General features: G+C 37.8%; 2 protein-coding genes and 1 long non-coding RNA gene across 4 annotated transcripts; all 3 read right to left on the bottom strand.

The window, feature by feature from the left end:
• Positions 1–1354: 1354 nt before the first annotated feature.
• LOC148916388 (uncharacterized) lies at positions 1355–1727 on the bottom strand. The gene is made up of 2 exons (XR_016128038.1): positions 1698–1727; positions 1355–1666 (listed from the first exon to the last, which is right to left on the bottom strand). It is a non-coding gene; the product is annotated as an uncharacterized LOC148916388 (long non-coding RNA).
• Positions 1728–2484: 757 nt separating this feature from the next.
• LOC148916389 (uncharacterized) lies at positions 2485–3167 on the bottom strand. Its single transcript, XM_089055122.1, has 3 exons — positions 3015–3167; positions 2780–2848; positions 2485–2586 (listed from the first exon to the last, which is right to left on the bottom strand). The coding sequence occupies exons 1-3, from the start codon at positions 3165–3167 to the stop codon at positions 2485–2487; spliced, it is 324 nt and encodes a 107-aa protein (XP_088911248.1).
• A 3531-nt stretch (positions 3168–6698) lies between these two features.
• LOC148916390 (uncharacterized) lies at positions 6699–9426 on the bottom strand. 2 transcript variants are annotated; one of them, XM_089055314.1, is made up of 3 exons: positions 7178–9426; positions 7014–7056; positions 6717–6859 (listed from the first exon to the last, which is right to left on the bottom strand). In XM_089055314.1, exons 1-3 carry the CDS (start codon positions 8268–8270, stop codon positions 6850–6852), a joined length of 1146 nt encoding a protein of 381 aa, XP_088911440.1. In that variant the 5' UTR covers positions 8271–9426; the 3' UTR covers positions 6717–6849. The 2 variants fall into 2 exon arrangements, with proteins under 2 accessions (XP_088911439.1, XP_088911440.1); XM_089055313.1 differs by having other exon boundaries at positions 6699–6859; positions 7014–9426.
• Between the last annotated feature and the right edge of the window lie 293 nt (positions 9427–9719).

The raw sequence follows: 9719 nt of genomic DNA on the forward strand, positions 1-9719 counted from the left end.
TGAAAACTAACGAGTCTTTCTAGGAATACATTCTAGCGGGACTGATCACTGACATCCCGCTCCACTCTTTCATATTTCCTCGCTAAATAATCTACTAACAAGAATTTTTGGATAAATAAAAGAATTTCTGGTCCCTTGCTTTCTTTCATTGATTGCTACTTTTAGCAATTAAATACTTTTTGACAATTAAATACTTAAATATATGCAATTGATGTTTGTATATTACATGATTTTCATTTGGACTCTTCAGAAACACTTGTAATTAGATTTGGGGCCTCCAAATGCCAAACTATTGAAATTATTCTCCTCTAAAATCATATTCTTCAACTTGGTACATATATAATGTATATAATTTGGTATATATATAATTTGGGGCCCTACAAATGCGATGCCCATGGCCATCGCCCTCCCTGCCCACCCTCAGGGCCGCCACTGCAGTTAGTGCCCTATGGAAGGTTGTTTAAGCTACCGGCTGATGCATTCTCTTCTCCTCCAGAATTTGTTTTGACTTTTCAGCTATGCATCTATAGTGATGCTCAAGAGTTCTTGTAATTAAGGAAAAAAAAGTAAAAAAATAATTTTCCAAAGTTCTTGGTGTTGACCACAAAATCTTTTTCGCCAACCACAGGATTATCTCGAATAAAATAATCCACGGGACGAGTGGATTTGGGAACAAAGTCGCCCTTCTTAGTGTGAGTGCTTTGCGCGACGTACCAGCCCCAACAATCAATGACGCTCATGAAAGCAAAGAGATGGTTTGTAAGTCCGACCTAGAGGTGTCAAACGGGCCGTGCCGTGCCGGCCCATCCCATTTAAACTCATGCTTTTAACGTTTTCGTGTCGGGTCGGGCCGGCCCATTTAATTTATCGGGCCGTGCCGTGCCGGCCCATTTAGTAAAATTATTGATCCCGGCCCGGCCCAAAGCCCATGTCCATATTGAAACGGGCCGGGCCGGGCTCGTGCCGTGCCCGTGCTCGTGCTCGTGCCACACTCGGGCCCAAGAACCAATCCATTTAATTTGAATTTTTTTCACTTCATTTTTTTTTTCACTAGATAATTCAAATTATAAACATTAAAAATATAATTAGAGGCAAGAAATGATGAACTATTTGAAAACATTAATCAATCAAACATCCAAACAATATGAAAATGGCAGAGGGCAAAAAGTGCCAAACTCTACAAAGTCCACTTCAACTTTTCATCTTTAAACAACTTATTATTTTATATGTGAAATAATGTCTTGCTTTGATTATAAGATAAGCATATATGTCATATGTACTGATTAGATATCAAGTCCAATATTGTTTAATTAATTTGTAGTTGATATGTTTAATTAATTAAGGACCCAAGTAATTTCCCTAAAATGAAATACATCAAATATATATTTATGATTAAAAAAACATATAAATAATGACATTATATGTCAAATTATTGCATTTTGACTTTTGAGAAAGAAAAAAATGTTAAGTGGGCCGTGCTTGGGCCGTGCTTGGGCTCGTGCTTGGGCTCGTGCCGTGCTTGAAGCGTGCTCGGGCCAAGCCCGGCCCATGTCGGGCCGTGGGCGGCCCGGTCCATTGGACCTCATTTTTTGATCCCGGCCCGGCCCAAGTTTTCGTGCCGTGCCGAGCACGGCCCATTAATATTCGTGCTCGTGCCGTGCCGTGCCTCACTTAAATGGGCTGGGCTCGTGCCGTGCTGGGCCGGCCCGTCCCGTTTGACACCTCTAAGCTCTGTGGGGTAGATATAGCTCAATCAGTTGAACTCTTTACCTCAAGCCTTGGGGGTAGAGATAGGTCAATCGGTTGAGCTCTTTGGCTGAGTAGAGGTTTGAAAGCACTCATGAATGCTACTAAACAAAAAATCAATGAGGAAGAGTATTTGTGTCCATAAACGGAGTTCGTATGGACACTTTTGGTGCCCAATAATACATTAAAGGGTACCCCTTTAATATAATTAGGTTGGCAAAGTTACTCTTGTAGTGATGAGCGATAATGTTCTTGTTGCTCAGTTGCCAAAAGGAAATCACGAACTGTGTTTTGGTCAGTATTCCAGAGACCAGAAAGGACGTAAACAAAAGAAATATACAGTTTATTTCATGCAAATTTTTAGTACTATCCAAATGCCAGAAAACTGGAGAAATCAGGAGATAAAACTTGGAAGATAGCAAATTTCAGCAGGAGATATCTAGCGCAAAACACCACAAACGAGAGGGTTTCTATTAAATCATAACCACATTAGCCACCATAACTCAAAAAAATCATTATTTCAGAACAGATTGTAAGGGACATGGATACTTCAAACAAGTACCAAGTTCGATCAACTACTTAATGCGGCATGTTCTACCATGCATATAAAAGATTCATATAAATCTTTCCCCACAATACACCACTAATTCACCATCATGACAGGCACAGGGTACGTAGAAGAATAAACTGAGCAAAATTTAACACTTTCAGTTCATTGAATGGAAAAATAGGTAGAGCTTAGGCACTCAACATGCCGGAGGCAGAGTTCTTCTTGCACTCGGACAGCATATCCATGTAGAACTGGCACTTGCTGTTATCATTTCCAAAGTGGTTGAGACACTACAATGAAAACACGAACAAAAGTTAGATCTGAAACCACCCCCTCATTTCAACCAAATTCATTACAAAAATGTTTTGAAACAATAGGGTTTAATGATAAAATAAAACAAAAATGAAACCCCTTGTGTAAAAATAATTCATTTTTCCATTAGTTAGAAGTGAAACCCCATTCCATGAAAACGAACACCATTACACAATTATCCAAACCTTGACCTCGCCAAAGCCAAAGCCAAACCTTGACCTCGGAATCGCGAAACACATGCTTCATAACAGAACAAGAAAACAAAAATTCAAACACAAACAAGGTGATATTGTCTACTAACCCCTACTCACCCCCAATAAACTGAACAAAGAAAGATTCAAACACTTCACTTGCATCGCTAAATTTTCAGGAAAAGATAAGGAAAAGGGTGTAGAGTTTTGCATACATCTTGGAAGGCCTCGGAGTGATTACTGCAGGCATCAGACCCAGTCATGCTGCTAGAAATGGGTGCTGGAGCAGCAGCAGCAGCCTCAGAGACTACGGTTTCAGGTTGAATAGTGCGAGGACCCATCAAAGCACCAATAACCCTGTGTGCCATCCAGTCCCAAAACCAATACCTGCAACAGAAGGGGAAAATCAGACATCCTACACGGAATTGAATGATTGCACATGCACCACTTCAAGCAACCAGATGAATTTCATCTAACTTGAACTATGGTTGATCTAAGTCCTGAGAAAACTCCACCACCTCCTCCCTGAACTGGAGCCGGAGGAGGAGCTTGTTTGACTGATCACATCAAGAAAATAACATTATTAGAGGTAAGAGGGGCAATATGGCATAAGCTAATAAAAACAAATCTTATTACAATAAAATCCATTTCAACTATAACGTTTCAAATAAGCACCTGTCTGAGGAGGGTTGCGTGCTGGTGCATGACGAGGAGCTGGAGCTGGACGGGCAGAACGACCTACAAGTGGTGTTTATGGCACATTAAAACTGTCTCTTTACAAGCAAACAGTTAAGAATAAGCCGGATAAATGCTGAAAATACCTGCAGGATGACTCAAAATGCCTAGAGAAGGGTGAATATGCCAATTTAAGATTCTAATCAAATAAATAAAAATAAACTTTGGTAGCAGGATTGATATGGCTTATCAATCCTGTAACGTGCTGGGCATAAAATAAAAGAACACACAGAGAATTATTTTACGTGGTAAAACCCCACCTCTGGGGAAAATCCACGGGACTCCTCAGTCCAACACAAATCCACTATAGAACGATGATTACAAGAAGTACTCACACACTTATCCTAGACACATTCTAGATAATGTTTACCGACTTCTTCGTAACTCAACTTCTGTCACGGGATGATCTTCGACACTCCTTATGTTGAACGCAATACTGGCCACGATTGCTTCAAGCTCACCGGAGGAAAACCGCCACCACGGTCTTGGTGCCCTCAACCGTATGAGTCACCGACATGCATATGAATGCAATATGAATGATTAAAGTGTTTGATAAATCACCAAGTAAAACATTGAACACTTGATGATTTATCTCAAATATACGCACAACAGCTTTTCTTAGAATTCTATATGCTCAGAACAAATATCTCAAAAGCTGTCCAAATAAAAGAATGGCACATCATCTTTTATACAAGGCTTGTTATCTCTCAAGAGAGAGAAACCTAATAGGCCACGAATCTTCAATTTCCTATTGCACCACAACCTATCATCAATAAGAGATTTGATTCACATTGGACTCAAAGTAATGACGCCTCTCTTTAAACCAAATTAACTAAGAGGTGAGCAACAAGCAAAGTCACAATAGGAAAAGATAATATTTTAACTTTAATTAAAATAGAGTTGAACTAGGAAAGTAATCTCAAGAGATAAAATCTAATCTTATTAAAAATAAGATTAAGATAAAAATACTTTGAGTGAAAAAACTCAAACTAGGAATCCTATAATGAATGCATGATTATGTCATGATTTACCTGAAATCAGATTCCTCATATCGGTCAAGTCATGCTTTGGAAACCTAAGATTGAATGTGTTGCGCCAAAACGTCTAGTAAACGATATTCACACACTAACTCCCAACCTATGCTAGAGTCTAGGAAATGACAATACAAATTTCATACTAACAATCTCCCCCTTTGGCATTTCCTAGACAAAACACCTATTACAACTCAAAAGAAATTACATGGGATTTAACAAATGAATTCTTATTCTAAGCTTGAAGCCCTGAATCCCTGCACATTATGAAACAACAAAACCAGTGAAGCATGTGGGAGAAGAAATGTAATTCAAAGCAAATTACAACACAACTCCCCCTTAATTCCATAACACAATCTCTCCCCCTTAATTCCATAACACAATCTCTCCCCCTTAATTCCACAACACAATCTCTCCCCCTTTTTGTCAGGAAATCCAAAGGGCAAATAATGAACATAAGGGAGCATATATAAGAGGGAATAAAAAATAAAAAAAATCAGATTGCATTCCCAACATATAAAGACATAGAGAATAACCAATAAAGCATGTAAGAGGCTTTATCTTGAAAACAAACAGAATTTTTTTTTTTTTTTTTTTTTTTTTTTTTGGAATAAGCGACAGGAAAATAGAGAAATAATGAGAAGTTGCTAAGAACCAAAACATACAAAAACAAAAGCAATACACTCAAGACAGAAAGCTCAAAACAATCAAGACATAAAACATACTGTAGATGCAGACCCAAAGTTCTCTTGAAGATATAATTATTTTCCATTCATAAACATGCCAAGTTTGTGGGTAAAGAATGAAAGAAGCAACAAACCCTTTGTTGTCTTGAACGCATGTGAAGCAAAGCATGTCAGGGACAAACACACGACAGCACACAAGACTCACAAACTCACAGAGAACAGTAGAGGCATACCACAGTCATGGTGAAAGATAAAAAGGCATCAAATGAGTCTACCATCAAGGAGCAAATGTGTTAAATGAACTCTTTTTCAATTAAGCACAAAAAATATGTCCACACAAGACGAATCCCACCAAAGATTGCACAAACACTAAGTGCATAGTAAGTATAAGAAGATCAATTTATATATATATTTTTTAATACGAATTTTGTGGCTCACTTTATCTAGCTTTCGACATGATCCATGTAACGGATGGTCAATCAGTGTGCTTACGTCAGATGACTGGAGGCAACTGGGTGATGAAGCACCCCTGGGGAAATACTGATCCGAATCATGAAGGCTCCAAAGATAAGCAAGGATAGCAAACCATCACAACCTGTTGACTCGAACCTCGACGTTGGTTAGACAAGAGGCCCGGTTACTGAGCAATGAGTGGTTGACACCCTTTTTTTTTTTTTTTTTTTATTATAATTTTATTTTTATAAACAGATCAAGAGCTTACGCACAGTAGTGTTATGGCAATCCAAAGAGAGACAAGTGCATGATAAGAGATATTCAAAGGACTTCAAGGAAAAGAGTGTGGTGTGAAAAATAAAAATAAAAATAAATAGATGGATAGATCATTTAATGAAGTTTATAATGCACCAAGACAATGGAAACCTTTGTGTGAAGCTGAGAGTGTAAGTTCTTAATATAGTGCAATGTTAGAGCCCAATCTAAGATCAACAAATACGTTCAGACAGTTACAGGATTGATACACCTTAACAATCCTTGCACGAGCTGGACAGATTTATAAACACAGAAATTAATTGAAATAACAAAAAACATGAAAGAGGCTTTGGCATGCAATAGACTCCAAATTAATCTAGAGCACATATACCTAAAGACTTTCTAAGAGTGTCAAATCGAAGATTATCCAAGGGTTTTGCAGCAATACATTTAAGATCCAAACTTTCTAAAGCAACGGGTTCATGCACAACATTAGTGGAGGAAGACATACAATTATGATTTTCCTTTTCCTCCAAACTAACTTTGTCTTAGTTGACGGCAAACAATGAAAAGAAGATAGTTTGGATAAGCGGTTTACCTCTTTCATAAGATTTGAAATCTTATGTTGGATACTTACTTTTCCACCCATGCCATGAGAATTTGAACGAACAAATTCGTTTCGAAGCTTATTGCATCTCGGTCTTATGTGCCCACGAGTTCCACAAAAGTGACAAATTGGAATAAATTTCTTGACTTCATGAGAGGCAGAAGGTTCAATAGGTGAAGTGGATTTGACAAACTTTGTTTTAGACACAGCGGAAGACTTATTACTTGGTTCAAATCCCAAGCCTCGTTTGTCACCATCTCTTCGTCCCATGCTAATCATCTTGTCAATTTTTTCTGCACCAATGGTTAAAGAAACAATCCTTTCTTTTGAATTTTTAAGTTCAAGTTCAAGGGCTTTGTTGTCAGAAGTTAGAGAAGCAATTAATTTATTCTGATCAGTCAATTTTTTCTGCAAAAACATCAATTTTTCGTTCATACCTGCACTTACCTTTTCGGAATCTGCATCAGGGGATTGAAACTCGTTTGCAATCCTGCAATTTTCCAGCTTCAGCACAGCAACTTCTTTGACGAGCTCACTATTTTGTTTACTGAGCTTCTGAGATGCAGCCAACAAATCATCATATTTGTTCATGATAAACTCAATATTTATACCTGTACAATCATCATCCTCACGTGATTCATCCAAGCTAACTGTGGTTATAAGTGCAACCGTCTTTTCATCATTCTCGCATTCCGATTCACTATCACTCCAAGTAGTATGCATTGCCTTATTCTTGCCATCCTTTTGTTTCTTTAAGGTGTTGGCACATTCCGAAGATATGTGTCCATAGCCTTCACATTCGAAACATTTGACCTTTTCTCTTGGATTCTTTCGTTCATTTAACCTGCGAAATTTAGATCCACCATCAGTATAGTTAACAAACCTATTTTTAGAATTTATACCTTTTGAATCTCGACTCCTTGGATCATGATTCTTGAGAAAGTTCATGAATCGTCTTGTGAGAATCGTTAATTCCTCATCACTGCAATCTTCATTTGAATGCTCATCATCTTCTTCATTCACAACCTTGAACGCAACATTTTTGCTCTTTTTAAGAGGTAGATGTTTCATCTCATAGGTTTGTATGGACCCTATGAGTTCTTGAACTTTCAAGGTGTTCAAGTCACGGATCTCTTCAATAGCCGTGATCTTTGGTTGAAACCGTTGAGGCAAGGATCTCAAAATCTTTTTCACAACTCTATCTTCTGGAATTTTTTCACCTAAACCTGAACAAGCATTCACAATTACACAAAGTTTAGCATAAAATTCAGAAAAAGTTTCATTCTCATCCATCATAAGTGTCTCAAACTGTAAAGTGTGCATTTGAAGCTTGGCTCCCTTGACAGTATCTGTTCCTTCATGAGTAACCTGCAAAATATCCCAAGCTTCCTTAGAAGTATCACAAGCACATATATATTCAAATTGATCGGAAGAGACAGCAGTAAATAAAGCATTTAACCCCTTTTGATTATTAGTGCTGTGTGTGACTTCTGCAGTGGTCCACTCCTCTCTAGTTTTGAGGACTGTGGTTTCTTCATCTCCTTTTCCGATCGTCTTTGTGGGTTTAGGAAATCCATGAACCACTGTGCTCCATACACGTTCATCTAAGGACCAAAGAAACGACTTCATTTTGGCCTTCCAAGCGCCATAGTTGTTGCCATCGAAATATGGTGGATGTGCAATTGAGCCCGAGGCACGATCCATCCTAAGGTATGTTAGATCTTGCTGAGTATGTCCAGCAACCTGCTCTGATGCCAATTGAAAATACCTGCAGGATGACTCAAAATGCCTAGAGAAGGGTGAATATGCCAATTTAAGATTCTAATCAAATAAATAAAAATAAACTTTGGTAGCAGGATTGATATGGCTTATCAATCCTGTAACGTGCTGGGCATAAAATAAAAGAACACACAGAGAATTATTTTACGTGGTAAAACCCCACCTCTGGGGAAAATCCACGGGACTCCTCAGTCCAACACAAATCCACTATAGAACGATGATTACAAGAAGTACTCACACACTTATCCTAGACACATTCTAGATAATGTTTACCGACTTCTTCGTAACTCAACTTCTGTCACGGGATGATCTTCGACACTCCTTATGTTGAACGCAATACTGGCCACGATTGCTTCAAGCTCACCGGAGGAAAACCGCCACCACGGTCTTGGTGCCCTCAACCGTATGAGTCACCGACATGCATATGAATGCAATATGAATGATTAAAGTGTTTGATAAATCACCAAGTAAAACATTGAACACTTGATGATTTATCTCAAATATACGCACAACAGCTTTTCTTAGAATTCTATATGCTCAGAACAAATATCTCAAAAGCTGTCCAAATAAAAGAATGGCACATCATCTTTTATACAAGGCTTGTTATCTCTCAAGAGAGAGAAACCTAATAGGCCACGAATCTTCAATTTCCTATTGCACCACAACCTATCATCAATAAGAGATTTGATTCACATTGGACTCAAAGTAATGACGCCTCTCTTTAAACCAAATTAACTAAGAGGTGAGCAACAAGCAAAGTCACAATAGGAAAAGATAATATTTTAACTTTAATTAAAATAGAGTTGAACTAGGAAAGTAATCTCAAGAGATAAAATCTAATCTTATTAAAAATAAGATTAAGATAAAAATACTTTGAGTGAAAAAAACTCAAACTAGGAATCCTATAATGAATGCATGATTATGTCATGATTTACCTGAAATCAGATTCCTCATATCGGTCAAGTCATGCTTTGGAAACCTAAGATTGAATGTGTTGCGCCAAAACGTCTAGTAAACGATATTCACACACTAACTCCCAACCTATGCTAGAGTCTAGGAAATGACAATACAAATTTCATACTAACAAATGCAACAACGACCCCTTTCCTTTCGTAATAAAGGAAAATCCATAAAAACAAATTTGTTAAAAAAAATACAGACAAACCCTAGAATCTCCATTCTCTTCGAAATTAGAAACCCACGGAATCCTAACAACATGCATACATTTATCAACAAAAATAATGGAGAGCGCAAACCTCCTGATCAGCAAGGCATGGCAGAAAATTAGGGCTTTGAGTCGGCGAAAATTAGAAAGATTTAGGGAGGTGTATTCAATTAAGATTTTAAAAGATTGAAATGGAGTAATAAAGTTTA

The sequence above is a fragment of the Prunus mume genome, linkage group LG6, assembly GCF_029339155.1.
Source record: "Prunus mume cultivar Tortuosa linkage group LG6, ASM2933915v1, whole genome shotgun sequence".
NCBI lineage: Eukaryota > Viridiplantae > Streptophyta > Magnoliopsida > Rosales > Rosaceae > Prunus > Prunus mume.

Excerpts from the sequence above, each read along its gene's own strand:
- LOC148916389 (XM_089055122.1), bottom strand. The coding sequence starts at position 3,167 with ATGGCACACAGGGTTATTGGTGCTTTGATGGGTCCTCGCACTATTCAA. Across the intron at positions 2,849-3,014 it reads ACTCCGAGGCCTTCCAAGAT|CATGTGTTTCGCGATTCCGA; the intron begins GTATGCAAAACT and ends TCTGTTATGAAG. Across the intron at positions 2,587-2,779 it reads GTCAAGGTTTGGATAATTGT|TGTCTCAACCACTTTGGAAA; the intron begins GTAATGGTGTTC and ends TTTTCATTGTAG.
- LOC148916390 (XM_089055313.1), bottom strand. The coding sequence starts at position 8,270 with ATGGATCGTGCCTCGGGCTCAATTGCACATCCACCATATTTCGATGGC.